Source organism: Peromyscus leucopus, chromosome 1, assembly GCF_004664715.2.
Source record: "Peromyscus leucopus breed LL Stock chromosome 1, UCI_PerLeu_2.1, whole genome shotgun sequence".
Lineage (NCBI taxonomy): Eukaryota > Metazoa > Chordata > Mammalia > Rodentia > Cricetidae > Peromyscus > Peromyscus leucopus.
This window is the reverse complement of record NC_051063.1, coordinates 15179504-15195895: the sequence shown is the minus strand read 5'-3', so window position 1 is coordinate 15195895 and position 16392 is coordinate 15179504. Positions and strand designations below refer to the sequence as shown.

At 41.6% G+C, this 16392-nt stretch overlaps 1 protein-coding gene across 2 annotated transcripts in view; it reads left to right on the top strand.

The window, feature by feature from the left end:
• Positions 1–16392, top strand: part of Gda (guanine deaminase) — an 85855-nt gene that overhangs the window by 33665 nt on the left and 35798 nt on the right. The window contains exon 2 of one of the 2 annotated variants that reach the window (XM_028893841.2): positions 11686–11774. In XM_028893841.2, coding sequence (XP_028749674.1) covers positions 11686–11774 — 89 coding nt within the window. The remainder of the gene's footprint in view (positions 1–11685; positions 11775–16392) is intronic. The other variant, XM_028893849.2, reaches the window with a different exon arrangement.

Sequence of the window (16392 nt, the reverse complement as noted above, 5' to 3'; positions counted from 1 at the left end):
ACCCTCACACTTGTATGCATGCACCACACACAAACAGACACTGAGAAGTGTCGGTGCTGTGAGGACCTTTAGTGAAGAGTGGGTGTGAATGAAGGTGAGGTGTGGTATCAAGTGATACTGCATGGCAGAGAGAGAGCAAAGTGTGTGAGATTAGGCAAATGTAGGCTAGAGAGGCAGGTAAGGGACAAGCCAATTCTGGCCTGTAAACCATGTCTTGGACTTTTTTTTTTTTTTTTTTTTTTTTTTGTCCTAAATGCAATGAAAAGCCACTGAAATTTTATGCTGGGAATAAGAGATGACTGCATCATAGGTCTCTGGATGGCGCCCTGAGTGGATCATGGTTTTGTTCTTTAGACCAGGAGTTCTGGAAATAGGTCAACTTTAGGAAAAAAACATGGTCCTGGCTTTAGACACACTGACTTGGGTGTCACGTGAATCACTTACCTGTGACCAATGTGCCTAACAGAAACAAGGGAGGAAAGATTTATTTTGGGTCAGGGTTTCAGAGAGTTTAGTCTATGGTTCTTGAGCAGAACATCATGGAGGCGATGTTCTAGTTTGTCTTCCTGGTAGATAAGAAGCAGAGAAGTGTCATAGAGAAAAAGGCCATGGAAAGACAGACACCTACTTCCTCCATCAAGGCCCCACATCTTACCTTTCACCAGGTCTCAACAATACCATCATATGAACTCAACAAGGGATTAAGGTCAGAGACCTCATTATCTGAGTATCTCTAGAAATAACCTCACAGATGCACAGATGTGTGCTTCATTAATCTAGTAGGTACTCCTTAATCCAATCAATTTCACAATTGAAGTTGGGCCTCACAGGAGCCTTGGGAGAAAGAAAACTACATAAGATATCAAGGCAATTGTCAAATATATGGACATGAAGTCCATGGGGGAAGGCTGGGCAGGATTTATGCATGTATGTGTGAGTGCATGCCTCATGTGTGCGGGTGCCCACAGAGGCCAGAAGAGGGTGTTGAATCTCCTTGGAACTGGAGTTACAGGTGGCTGTGAACCACCTGACAGGGATTCTGGGAACTGAACTTGGGTCTTTTGGAAGAGCAGCAAGTGCTTGCTGAGAACTGCTGAGACATTTCTTCAAATCCCTAGCCTGTAGTGGACTTCTAAGTCTGAGTTAGGTAGATGGTGCCCAACTGAACAAAATGGGACTTTAACATGGAGTGGAAAGGAGCCCAGCCCTTGTTTCAGTGACTTTTGACAATTGGAAGATAAACCTGTTGAAGGTGTCTTTGCTTCTGGAAGGAATTTTAGATCCTGTTTGTGAAGTCTGCTCTAATCTTTTGTAGAAGATTTGAACGTAGGGTGAAGTCAGAGTGGGAGGAATTAATTATAGATTCCTCTACAGAACACCACTGGATAATCATTGGTCTTTTATCAATAGAAGCTAGTTTTGGAAATCGTGGTTTGAATCTATTAAATGGAGGGGGAGGGCAGACAGAGAGACACATACAGAATAGGCACACACAGACACACACTCATTTTTATTTCAAACTGAAGTGCAAAAATGTTAAACTAGTATTAATTTGGTACACTATAACTTGAAACATTGGAAGCATAGAAAATTCAATTTTCTTTGTAGAAACAAACCACAAGTTCCACGAATAGCGTGAACAGTGCTCACTACCACCGTCTTGCTTATAGAGCAAGCATCTTTTCATTGCCTTAGCAAATTGTCATCTTGCTTTACAAATCTGGATGGCTTTCCCACATGATATCCTGTGATTTTCAGTATTTCTTGAGATATTTCTGAGATAGCTGTAAAATATCTCCCAAATAGTTATCTGGGAATTCCTTTAATGTGGTGTGGTGTGTGTGTGTGTGTGTGTGTGTGTGTGTGTGTGTGTGTGTGTGTGTGTTCATGTGTATGCATGCTTGTAGAGGCCAGAAAAGAATCATTGTACGTATTGCTCCTTAGGTACTGCCCATCTTCTTGTTTTTTTTTAGACAGGACTCCCCTCTGGCCTGTAACTGATGAAGTAGGCTATGTTGTCCGGCCAGAGTCCCACAGATCTGTCTGCCTCTGTCTCCCCAGTGATGGAGTTGCAAGTTCGTGCAACCACTCCTGGCTTTGGGGGATTGAATTCGGGTCTTGCAGACACTTTTCTAACTGAGCTGTCACTGCAGTCCCAAGGCGGAGGTCCTCACTCTTAGCAAGTTTCTTACATCATTATCCTGTACACCTGCATTTTATAAAATGTCAAAGTATGACTTTATTTACTTCTATTAAATGCCCTCTTATTAGACTTAGCTTATAGCTGTCTTAAAGGCAAGATTGTGCTATTTATGGAATAAACCACCCTTTCCCAACTGCAACTCCTTTTATATTGAAGCTAGCATCAAGAACATGGTGTGGTATATGTTCCTGGAGCCCTGCAAGAGTCTGTGACCATACTTTCCTCGCCTCATCTGATGTTCCTTTGAGCAGAAAGTGACAGTGTTTGTAGTTGAAGGTGGTAGATTATTATCACATTTTAATGAATAGTAAATGGGAAGTTTAAGGATTGCTTGTGTTAACAGAGCCAGTAAAAAAGAGAGCCTCAATTCTCATGTAAATTCAGCATGATTTTGCAGCCTCAAACTCTCAAATGAGGTCCCTACAGGGAAGTAATAAGGAATGTCCACAGTATCTATCCTTTGCTGAGTTGTTAGATTGGACTAGAATTAGAATTTACCTTCCTGTAGGGTCTGTACTAGTTTCAAGGCAGCTGTGATGAAGTACCACACATGGAGTGGCTTAAATAACAGGAAGCTGTTGTTGCCTAGGAAGTCCAAGCAAGGCGAAGGAGTCAGCGGCTGGACTTGTTCCTTCTGAGGACATGCAGAAAAGGATGTGCTTTGAGCTTCCTCCTTGCTTGGAGTATGCTGGCTTCTCTCTGTGTCCTTCACATCATCTTGCCTCCACATGTCTCTGGATCCAAAAGGACACCAGTCATATTAGAACCAAGTTCACCCCCAATGACCTTAGTTTAACTTGATTAGCATTACAAATACCTTATTGTTAAACAAGGTCACATTCCTTACTGGGGGTTTAGGACTTCCACCTAAGATCTGGAAAGAGGAAACATAATTCAACCTATAACGGAGCTGTAAGGCAAATTTCATCTCTTAAAAACATGACCATAAGAGCAGTGTAGCTAGAGTTTTCCTGCCTTGCCCACAGTCAGGACAAATCTCTGTCACCCGCCAGTCCCACAGCCGCTCAGACCCAACCAAGTAAACACAGAGACTAATATTGCATACAAACTGTATGGCTGTGGCAGGCTTCTTGCTAACTGTTCTTATAGCTTAAATTAATCCATTTTTATAAATCTATACCTTGCCACGTGGCTGGTGGCTTACCGGTGTCTTCACATGCTGCTGGTCATGGTGGCAGCTGGCAGTGTCTCTCTGCCTCAGCCTTCTGCTTCCCAGAATTCTCCTCTCTCCTTGTCCCACCTACTTCCTGCCTGGCCACTGGCCAATCAGTGTTTTATTTATTGACCAATCAGAACAATTTGATATACAGACCATCCCACAGCACTTCCCCTTTTCTTTTTTTTAAAAAGGAAGGTTTTAACTTTTACACATCTCCAAAGCCAGCTTGGTATATTTGGGAATTTGGGCGGAGCTTTAGCTTCTCTTACTACTTCCTGCTGGAGGGGGGTGCTGTATCTATGGGGACACAAAGAAAATTTTAGGATCATGGAATAGTCCATGAGGCTGTATCATCTGAGCCAGTTGCCTTGAAACGATTCTGGATGTCGGATCATCTGGGCCATGGTGTCATTGGAGACCTTTCAGGGGGTCTTGGCTTGTCAAACCTGATGTATCTTAATCTGGAACAAATCCATAGCCTCTGGCTTTCTGTGGAGACAAAAGCAGAGCCTCCTTTCCAAAGCAACATATCCTTACATCCAAATTTTGAAGTTAAGGTACCTTTAAAATATACATTTTGGCATAACTCAACAGCTTTTGCAATCAAATGTTTTTCTTCAGTTACAAATATCAAAGAGAACATAATCCAGATTCTCTGTGTGGTAGCCATCTCTATGTGGCTTATTTTTTATATTACCTTGAGACTGTTGCTTTAAACTGCAGCCTTTTAAGCCTGAAACGGCGCTGTGCCTGCTGACTCAGCCCACTTCAGCTTCCCAACATGGCGGTGGTACCTTTTCCGCCAGCTCTGGGAGCCATCCTGGGTCTATGCTTTTATCCAAGCAGTGTGTAGCCCAGAAACCTCTTTTTGTTTTGTACTAGCAAAGGTTAAATCCACCATGCAGCTTAATGTGCCACTTGCAGAGGCTCATTCCCGCCATACTGCAGGTCAAGCACACACGTCAGGAACCCGCCAGTAACTCAAACCGGCAGCTGCTGCTCATTTGAGAGAGACAATTAGGAAGCTGTTTTTAGCTCCGTTTTAGAATCTTTTCTCAGGTTTTAGGTGGAAACTCTTGCCCTCTTGTTGGGCACCATTTGTAGCTAGAGTTTTCCTGCCTTGCCCACAGTCAGGACAAATCTCTGTCACCCGCCAGTCCCACAGCCACTCAGACCCAACCAAGTAAACACAGAGACTTATATTGCTTACAAACTGTATGGCCATGGCAGGCTTCTTGCTAACTGTTCTTATAGCTTAAATTAATCCATTTCCATACATCTATACCTTGCCATGTGGCTGGTGGCTTACCGGTGTCTTCATATGCTGCTGGTCATGGCAGCAGCTGGCGGTGTCTCTCTGCCTCAGCCTTCTGCTTCCCAGAATTCTCCTCTCTCCTTGTCCCACCTACTTCCTGCCTGGCCACTGGCCAATCAGTGTTTTATTTATTGACCAATCAGAACAATTTGACATACAGACCATTCCACAGCAGAGCAGTTATGTAAGGGGAACTTTGATCCAAGGCCCAATTTTCTACTAAGATCATTGTGCTGGTGTGGTCTACTGTGTGGTCATTTCATGTCATCATTTAGTTTTCAAGTGATAGACTCAGTGCTTTTCCCAGCTCACTCTCATCTGCAACTTGCTGAATATAGTCTCTGAAGATCTTTTTTTTTTGGGGGGGGGGGAGGCAGCTGCTGGATTTACTCACTTGTTTAATGATTTCAGGATTCAAATGCATCGTTTAACTTTGTGTCTGACTTGTGTGGTGAATTTTGCTCAATGCTTGGTGCTAATTTGATACGATCTGAGCAGTTTCCTTCTTCCATAGTTGGTTAAGGCATCAAGGGATTCCAAATGCAGCAAACAAAAATTAGAGTGTAGTATTTTGTATGTCAAAGTGATTTGCAGTATGTGAAGTGCATCTGAGTGTTCAGTGGAGTTCCACCTGCTTGGAAAGCAGAGGGGCAGAACATGAGCTGACTGTAGATGGCTGGAGCCAGAACACTGTAAATGTTAGAGCTTTTCTGTCACTTGCTTCCTCATTGTGTATCCCCCTCCTGTGGTTTTCTCATATGGGTATATGGGTATTCAATAGATAGATTTATGCTCATATATTTATTTGATATTTCTTTCTTGTTTGTTTTTTCTTCTTCAAGACAAGGGTTCTCTCTATAGCCTTGGTTGTCCTGGAACTTGCTCTGTAGACTAGGCTGGCCTTGAACTCACAGAGATTCACCTGCCTCTGACTACCCAGTGCTGGGATTAAAGGCCACCACTGCTTGGCTTGTTTGAATTTTTTAAGGTGAGTATTCTTTTCAATTAATTCATTTAATAGAAGAAGGAACACTTTCTGTTAGTGTTAGGTGTAATTACTGAAGATGGAAGCAGCTTTCCATCATCTGACACACTCCCAGTGTACCCTCCTGTCTCTACTCTCCTAACCACTCATATTTTTTCTGTAATGCTGTTAGTCATGTTTATATATTCACTTTATAGATTTATGTTTCTATGTAACATATTGTTTAGTTTTAAAGTAAAAAAATCTTAAACTACTGAGAATTCATAAAAAATTGTAAGAATTGTACAAATAACTCTCATGTGTTTTCCTAGGGTTAACATTTTGCCAACTTTATATATTTCCCCTATCTCTAGACCAGTTGGTTCTCAACCTTCCTAATGCTGGGACCCTTTAATACAGTTCCTCATGTGGTGGTGACCCAAGAGCATAAAGTTATTTCCATTGCTACTTCATAACTGTAATTTTGCTACTGTTATAAATCATACTATAAATATCCACTATGTACTTCTGTGGGGTTTGTGATCCCCAGGTTGAGAACCACAACTCTAGAGAGCTGTACATACCCACATAAGCTATGTTTCTCTGAGCTAAGAGTAAGTTATAGATAGACATAGCATTTGTGATAATTAAGAGGGTCTCTGCCCATGTTGGGGGCTGGACTTCTGATGGCCTGGATAGAATCTGGTCCATCAGGGGGTTGCTGCCCAAGTTTGGGGCTGGCATTTGGAGATGTATGTGGCCTCTCATCTGGCTGGGGGTCCTCTGGGGTTCAGGATGCTGGTCTGGCTTCTGGTGGGGTAGGAGTCTTCTGCCAGAGGGGTGGGCTGTGATACAGTGATGAGGAAAGGAGAGGGGGCAGTTGGGGTTATGCTGAGTGGGTGAGTGCAGGGCAGGGGGTGAGGGATGGGGTGGTGGCTTACCTGGTTTTCAGGGAGCTGGCCTGGCTTCTGATGGGGTAGAAGGCTTCTGCAGAGGTGTGGGTTGGGATGTGATGGCAAGGAGAGGAGGGGTGGTTAGAGTTATGCTGGGCAGGTGCATGCAGGGTGGGGAGGGCCATGCAGGGTGGGGAAGGTCATGCAGGGTGGTGAGGGTCATGCAGGGTGGGGAGGGGCATGCAGGGTGGTAAGAGGCATGCAGGGTGGGCAGGTACATGCAGGGTGGGCAGGTACATGCAGGGTGGGGAGGGGCAGTCTTATTTTGGATTCAGGAAGCTAGCCTGGTATCTGGGGAAGGAGGCTTCCACCAGAGGTGTATGGGGAAAATTTCTATTCCTTCTGGTTTATATGATCAGACAAGCAAGTCAACTGCCTAGAAAAACCTCCAGGTAGATGGATTGCACAGCAAATACTCCTGTTTGCTCTGCACCTGGGATGATCACACAGCCTGATCTGTTCTCTTATTCACAAAAAGAATGTGGGATCAGAAAACTTAAGCCCTTCATGGTGTTCTTTGGTGCCTTTTTGCTAATTTTTACCCTACTCTGCCTTGGTAGGCTGACTTTTGTTTTTCACAACAATGTCATTTTTTCTTTAACCAGTTTGACATGAATTATGCTAATATACAGGGGCCTCAGAAATCTCTAAAGTGAATACTTTTTATCTGGTCTTATATCCCATCACAGCAACTGAGTAGGTTTGCATGATGAGTATAGACAGAAGCTGCCCCCTTTTGCTGTATAGCTGAGCTATTGCACAGTTGTCCAGAAGTTTACTCTACTCCATGGCAACAAGTGTTTTGCTCAAATTTTCCATCTGGTGTTTGAAGCGTGTATCTTGCAGAGACTTGTGTCATACGCTGACAGTCATTATCCATCTGCTTTTGGCTTTAGTATTTCTGACATTATCATTATTGCTCATCCTAATCGGCCCTCATTTCACGTGAGAGACACTTGGACTTACTTGCTTAGCAGAAGGAACTTTAGTTCCTCATCTGGAAAACTAAGGGTTTGGCTGAGAAAGCCCCTGCCAGCTGGAACTCTCTATGGTTTTAGGAAACCTTGTTTTTAATGATTTGTGTATGTGACTGACAGCTTGCCTAGATGGAGACCATGGCCTGTGAGGAGGAAGGCCTGAGGACCATGCCAGGCACTTGAATGAACAAGCGAGTGAATGGCATCATGAACTCAGACTGCCTAGGGGTGAGGAGGTCATTTAACCATGAAGGATGCATCAACTGTATTTTTCACCAGATTTTTAAGAGATTTCCTAAAAATAAATCTGAACATGAGTTTATAAACTCCTGATTATTTTTGGTCTGGAGTATTCCTTCCACTCTTTTCTAGTGCCTGTGCTGGGTCTCCACTGGTATGTTTGGTGTTTCTGAACATAGCAAACACATCCTGTGTTGATCTTTTGATGCTTTCAGAATATTCCAGTTGTTCACCCCAACATCCCCCCCCCAAAAAAAACAATGCTTCAATAGCATCTCTCTGAGAGACCACCACACACCACCTTTAGTCCATTCATCATTCATTTTCTATAACAACATTCCCTACCAGATGCCATACGTGTTACGTTCACTGTAAGTCAATTGCTCCCAATCTCTGTGGTGATGCTGTCTAACAAGAGGTCCACAGACAGTGCTGGATGAACAAATATGCAAATAAGAGCAAGGAAAAAAATGAAGCACTTGGATTGTGAATTCAAGTTCTTCAGCCTCGACGCAGGCCTTTCTCTGTGGTGCCTCTGGTGGCTTTTGCTTCCTCACTTTGGTTCCTGTTATGACCCCTCTCATTCCTTTTCATCTACCTGGGATATTTATCAAGTACCAATTCCTTTCTATCACTGTCGGATTCTGGCATGTCTTCGAGACCTTGTCTGCCCACACCACTGTTTCTCCCCCTGATATAGTGGGGGAAACCCTCAGCAGGCTCTTCCTCTCCATGCTCATCTTATCCATCACCTATCTGGTGTATTTTAACTCCCCAGCCACAGGCTCTGCATGTGGAGACTAGACTTTAGTAGTGGGGGTTTATATTTTATATTTTTCTATGCATTGTAAGTAGAATTAGCTTTATGGTGAGGAGAAGAAAGTGAAACCACCATCAACTTTTTTCTATCAAGAGATGACTACTATTAATACACACACAATCCCTTCAACATACATGTTCGTGTGTGCACCTATACTATACCCATTCCCATATTATTATCAAAAATGTCATTATACATGAAGTGTATCTAGTAACCTGGACTTTTAAAAAAGATACTTTAACATTACATAAAGGATACTTTTCCATTCAGTAAATCTGTCTTCATTATTTTAATCATCATTCTGTTTAGTTGTCTCCAGTCCTTTCTGACCTTGAGATTACAGTCTTTGACTATGTGTGTGCACTTTGAGGATAGATGGAGTGAGAGTTTTGGAGAGAAGGTAGATACAAAATCAGTGCTATGAATGCCTAAACTATGAGTTGCCTGGAGAAATACTCTTCATACTTAAAACAAAAAGTTCATGCCTTCCTAAAAGAATTTTGAAAACCATTATAAGTTTTCAAACCTTTAAAAGCTGGTGGTATATATGACTTGTTGAATGTAAATATGTACAGAGCCAATTATTTCTAGAAAATTTTAAATATACACTCCTTCAAATTAAACCATGATATTAATCTTTAAAATGTTCTGGATGGAGCCAGGAGCAGCATGGTAACCTGTGCCTGTAATCCCAGCACATGGAAGGCAGCGGCAGGCAAATCTCTATGAGCTCAAGGCCAGCCTAGTCAACATAGCAATTCTTGACCTGCTGGGGTGACATAGTGAGACCCAAATATGAACTTCCTCCTTTTTAAAGGTCTGAAATGCTATACAGCCCCCCTTTCCCTACTGAGCTGTGAATTCTGGTCTAATCCCTTACACAGTTTTAATCTAATGTAGTATATTTTCTTCTTGGAAGTCTTATTAAACATCTATTATTATATCATTTATGGGCATTAATTGAAACATTTAAAATTCCCCAGAAGCCAGGCATGCCTTTAATCCCAGCACTCGGGAGCCAGAGGCAGGCAGATCTCTGTGAGTTCGAGGCCAGCCTTTTCTCCAAAGTGAGTTCCAGGAAAGGCACAAAGCTACACAGAGAAACCCTGTCTCAAAAAACAAACAAACAAACAAAAATTCCCAGGAACATGAGGAAGTTTCAAAATGTTTGTTGTATGTATTGAAAGGTTATATGCAAATAAAAAGATATTTCCTATAATTACATAATGGGTTGGTAAGTATTACTGGCTGTAGGCATGAAATAGGGCAATATAATTTTTCTTATTTTTTATTTTCATAGATATCAATGTTGAAAACCATTCTCAAATAAATAAAAAGCATGGGGATAGGAACAGTTTTATTATAGTAGTATTGACCAGTTCTTTGCACTTTAAAATTATTTAGTTAAAATGTGTATTAATTGTCAGTTATATTAATGGTATATTATTAGGTGATAAGCAATTAATTCATCTGCCATGCAGTTGGTTCTGTTGACAGCAAAGGCCACAGAAAAATATCACAAGGTGTCAGGTATAGGGGTTGTGTATTATGTCATGTATTATTTCATAAGGATTTACATCTATGAAGCGTGTGTTTATCATAGAAATCCACTGTTGATCATGAGCTTCCCACAAGGGTAGTAGCAAAATGGCCTTAGTTTCTCCATTTTGTTTACATCTCTCCAGAATAAACTTTCTTCATTTTTATTTTGCTCAAAAACACTTATTCCTAATGTATTTCAAATATGTGCATAGAAGTGTTATATCATATTACTTATTTATGAAGTTTATAATAAATCGCTTTTGAAAAAATTGATAAATTCTAATTTTATGGTTTTTAAAATAATTATGTATAGGCTCTGGTGAGTGTTGATTCCTCCTTTTTAACATTTATTGATTCAAGTATATCTTTATAATCATTGAATAATTTTAATTTAGGAATCACTTCTGGTCAATACCATAATTTTTAGGTGTGTCTCAATGAACCAAGAAGCCAATGTTTTCTTTTCAGTTACACAATTATTTTTTCCCTGAGGTACATCACCTTAATTTTCACTTTACTAGGTAGACAACTTCTGTTTTCTAAAGGCTTTTCAAAATGTAATTTTTAATGAAATATTTTTTTCTCATATTGCATCTAAAACGAAAACAGGAAGCGCTTTGGGATCTGGCTCAGTGGTAGAGCACTTGCCTATCATGCCAGGCCCTATCACAGCAAAACAAAGTGAGCCGAGAAACCAGACAGACAGGGCCTGTTTCTTGCATCCTAACCTCGTGACTTCCTCTTCTCTTGTTGAGCAATCTACTTACAAAGAAAGCAGCCACAGTGTGCAAAATAGCAATAGAGACACTTGATCAATTACTGTATTCCAGGCATATGCTAATTTCATAACCAGAATTATCATATTTAGTCTCCACAGTAGCCTTGTAAAGTATGAGTTAGTATTTCCTGTAACAGGCTAACAGCAATCAATCTCTTATTAGGTTGAAGATGGGTGTTTTTGCACAACACTGTTTCCTTTAATCATATTAATGAAGCAGAAATGATACTCCTTGTTCCCATCAGTGTGAGTCTTCAGAAGAATACATGTTGAAGACTCAAGTCTACATTTTTGTGGATGAAAAGTTCTATGTACTTTACTTTTATGGATGACCAAATGCAAACTATTGCCTTTTTTTTTTTTTTTTTTTTTTTTTGCCTCCAAACTCAATCCCATTTGGTACCAAGTATCTTTTTTTTGGTTTGGTTTGGTTTTTTCAAGACAGAGTTTCTCTGTGTAGCTTTGTGCCTTTCCTGGAACTCACTCTGTAGCCCAGGCTGGCCTCGAACTCACAGAGATCCACCTGCCTCTGCCTCCCGAGTGCTGGGATTAAAGGCATGTGCCGCCGCCGCCGCAGCCACCACCAGGCCCAAATATCTTTTAAAATTCACTCAGCATCACTAAAGTCCCCTTTGAAAACATTTGTGTGTTTAGTGTCAACAAATGGCTATGATTTGGTCATATCTGATTCTTTTTCTTTTTTTCTCTTAAAGATAGTGTTTTTAGAAGAATCATCTCAGCAAGAAAAACTGGCCAAAGAATGGTGCTTCAAACCATGTGAGATCAGAGAGCTGAGCCACCAGTAAGTCTCTGCCAACATCTTCCCCTTTGCTGGGAGCCAGAACCAAGGGTCAAGTGATGAGAAATGTGCATTGAGAGAAGGAGGCTTTCTAATGAAGCACTTGGCCATCAGTGGGGAGGATGGGAAGGGGAAAGCAATCTGAAGGATGGAAACTTTGAGGACCAGAGGTTGCTATCATTACTTTGTTAAATACCTGTTGGGTATTTTGTGTGCAGTGTTAGAATCTTGACAAGTTTTTAGCCCCATAATATAAGCATGGGGGAGGGTGGGGACCAAACAGGGAAACCATCAAGGAACAGAGTCTGAGAAACAACTACTCAGATGCCATGCTTAGGGATGCGCCTGTGTCCAGAGTACATTTGAGTTGGCATGTTTATGGTCTTTACTATCTGTATAGAATGTGTTTTCTGTGGTAGGCTGTCTTCCCAGCCTGGTTGATTTCTTTTATACAAATGAGAACACTTGTCTTAAGCTCAAGTATTTTTTATCTAATTTCAGAAGGCTGTGTTTTCAAATCCAATAACAGTGGCACCACCATTTTTATTCTGAAAATACATTTAAAATTGGAAAGTGACCTTAGGGTGAAATAGTGAGAAGTTCATTTAACTAGTGATGATTTTCAAACAGAGCGGGTGACAGGGGCCTTAACCTGCACTCAACTGTTCTGATCCTGTGACTTCTTTCAGTGTTTGCCATTTCCTTAGAACATGAGCAGATGGGTGGGAAGTGCCAGCACATGCTGTAATCCCAGCACTTGGAGGTTGAGAGAGGAGAATTGCAAATTCAAGGCTGGTCTGGGTTACATATTGAGACCACACTTCAAAAAGAAAATGAGAAGCAGGGGGTGGGTCATGAAACTGTGGATGTAGATTAGTGATAAAAGACATGCTTATTATGTATGAAGTCCTTGGATTTAATTCCCAGCAGTGCGAAAATCAAATTAAATAAAAATAAAGAAATATGAAAGATGGGTGGGTGTTCTGATTACTATTTATAGGGTTGTATACTATTCTTTTTCTTGAGTTTTGTAAGGCTAAGCTACTATTCCAGGTTTAAAATGTGAAGTTGATGTTCTAAGGGAATTATACTGACTAATATGGGGTGGGAAAAGTTGAGAAGTGATCAGAAGAGAGCTATTTCACTTCCTCCTGGTGCAGCAGTAGACCACCTCTTGGTTCTGTCTGAAGTCAGCTCTTGATAGTGATCATCTAGCTCCAAGTCATTTTATGAATGGAGAACTGACTTCTAACCTTGGCCAGGGCATTGACCAGTTGCAAGTCTGTAACCAACCCTGAGCTACATCTTGCTCTCTGGAAAATGAGGTGGTGTACTTAAGGACTTCGTTCCACCTGCTTCTCTTACATTCCACACTCTGGTGTCTTTATCTCAGCAAACTCAAGGGTGAGTCTGCAGACTTCGCTAACGTCACATCCCAGTGCTTCCTGTGTTGGGTAAAGGCCACTTGGGCCACAGTGAGTCCTTCCTACCCCTTCTTTTGCTCTTGAAGGCTGCACCCTCAAACACCTCCTTTGCTCTTGTCTCTGCTCCTGATAACACACACGTTTCCCTTGCATTAAAAAAATAATGAAGTCTCATGTACTCTTCCCATCCTGACCTTTGCTGTGCTCAGTTCTCTATCACCCACATCTAGAGCGCATCACTCCTCAGCACCTTGGACAGAAGTAAAGCAGCCAGAGACTCAGGGAGTGAATTCCTTTCACATTGAATGACAGGGGTTCACTGTATTAGAAGTCCTATAGTTTCTCTGAGGCTTCATGTATCCTGCCTGGTCACTTCCCTGCCTCCTTTGTTACTCTCTCTCTCTCTGATGTCTCTGTGTCACGGGTCCCCTCTATTTTCTTTCCTTTTTTTTTTTTTTTTTGGTTTTTCAAGAGTTTTGCCAATGTCAATCATTGCCACCTTCTCTTCCTCTGTCCTTCTTAAGTGGATGCTGCTGCTCAAGATTTAGCTTTGTTTATTTCCACAGAAATTTCTGGCATTAGCAACTTGTAGAGAAGCTTCTCAACACTGAATCCCATCTTTAACTCTTGTGTGACCAGTTATCCCACATCTTCAGTAACTTCTTAGACACCTAGAGGCCACAAGCTAGAGACTAGATGTGGTTTTGAGTATGCCCTTGAAAGGCTCATATGCTGGAAGTTGGACCCAGTGCAAAGATGTTGAGAAGTGGTGGGACTTTTGAGAGGTGGGACCTGGTTGAGATGATTGATAGTGATCTTGCAAAGTGAAGGAGTTCTTCCAAGAGTGTATTGTATTAAAGCGAGTCTACCTCATACAGTTGGCTTATTCTATATACAGCTAGTTATTGTATAGTTCTCTGTGTGTTGTCATGCAGGAAAGCGTGCTCTGGCCTAGATCAGGCATATACATTTTTAGAAGTGTGAACTAAATAAACCTCTTTTAAAAGTAAAGTATCTACCCTTAGGTAGTTCGTTACAGAAACATGAAACAGTCTACTGCATCATACTTTGGTATTTGGCTTAAGCTGACATCATGAGACCCTGCACACCTGACTCTCCAACCAGGTTCTCTGTACTTTGTGTGCTCACCCTTGTATGCTCAAACTATCTCTCTGACTCATCTCATTTGCCTCTAGGGACTGATAACTTATTAAAATCTTCCTCTCATATTTGTCATTTGATTTTCTCTTCTCATTACCGTGATCTTTATTCAGAAACTTTGTGCATGTAATATTGCAGGAGTCTCCTAATTCATGTTTTCCTCCTTTGGGTGTGTTTGTATAGGGATGTGTGCATGTGCACATGCATGCATACATGTAGAAGCCAGAGTTTGCCATTCCCCACCTTCTTTATTGAGGCAGGGCCCTTATATTGAAATCCAGAGCTTATCAGTTCAGCTAGTTTACTCAGCTAGCATATCCTGGGGGCCTCTTATTATTGCCTCCCCTGTGCTGGGATTAAAGGTGAGCCACCTTGCTCTCCTGATATTTATGTGGGTGTTAGAGATTCAAACTCTGGTTCTTATGCTTGCCCAGGGAACACTTTAATCATTGAGCCATCTCTCTGGCCCTCAACATCATGTTTTGGTGGTGATTCATATTATTGTAAGAGTAGTTGCTTTTTGTTTTCCTGTTGAACAGTATTCCAAAGGGACATAGTTGGCTTATCTGTATTTTCCAATGACAGTTATTTATATTGCATCCAATTTGGGTTTATGTTATGAACAAAGCTGCTGCAAAAATTCTTGCACAATCTGTTTCTATAAACTAAAGTTTTATTTCTGAGTAGACATTTAGGGGTAAACTTATTTGCTAAGAGCCTCTGTGTGACATGATCTCTCTCTCTCTCTCTCTGTATCTCTCTCTGTCTCATCTCTGTCTCTGTCTCTCTCTCTCCATCTCTATCTCTATGTCTGTCTGTCTGTCTGTCTGTCTGTTCCTCTCTGAAACACACATGTCCCTAATATCTTGAGCTATTATGAAGGCAGGAAGATGCCTTATTTCTCTGTAGACTCCCCACAAGTCTTAGCAGAGTTTCCTAAACATGTCTGGGAAACATCATCTGACGAGCACCTAACTGCATGTGAACTCAATACTGTTTCACTTCGTGGTGGTAGAGGAAGGAAGAGCCCCAAGGACAAAGGTACCCAGAGAGGACACTGACTGCACATTTCACACTGTAGACTCCCTTAGCACTTCTTACAAACTCACAAGTTGTCACTGCTTTTTGTCTGTCACATGGAGTATAGCGAAGAAGAGTGCTGAGCCTAGAGGAGAGCTGCCAAGGTCAAGGCTCCCCTCTAAAGCACACAAGTTAATGGTTCACTTTGAGTCGAGGACATCTCCAGAGCCTACATTTATTGCTCTACAAGTGAGGACACCACTTTCCTAATCAATATGATGAGAACATCACCTTATCACCACCACTGGCATTTACTGATGCTTTCATTTGCTAGGCTCCAGACTTGTATGCAGTAACTCAGTCCCCACGATTCTGTGGTATAACACTCTCCTCATTTTTCATATAGTGAAAACGAGAAATAGAGAGACTAGATCACATGCCACATATCCCGCTGCTGCTTAATGGTGGGTCCTCATTCATGCGGTCTGGAGGTCTATCTGTAGCTGCTATAGCAAGCTGCCTACCACAAGTGATGCAATGCTCTGAGGAAACAGTGTCCAGCTCTAGGACACATACTCATCCAGCAAGTGTTAGCTGCTCTCACCTTCTTACCATTTCTAGTGCCCTTTTTAGAACAGAGCGTTTGAAAGCTGCTCATGGCTGCACCTTACATCTGGATGTATGGATGCCTAGCCTTTACTGGCTGAGAATTTCTTTCTTGTGTCAAGTGGCTGGGTTCAAGTTCCTTGGGTGATTTTCCAGTTGTTCTAGGTGAAAGCAGTGGAGTAGATATCATCTGCTAATAGATATGTGTTTGGATGAGTTGATACAATGAATACCCAAGGGAACTGAATTAGCTTTTTAGATGAGCTTTGTGTGTCTACTAGCATTTGCCTTCCTCCCTTCTGTGGATAGTGCTTCTGAAAACTTAAAAATATCTATCCAGAACTTGTTGGTATAAAAATAAATAGAAATATGGGTGGGAAGGCTCAGCTGATCAAAAGCATGAATGGTAA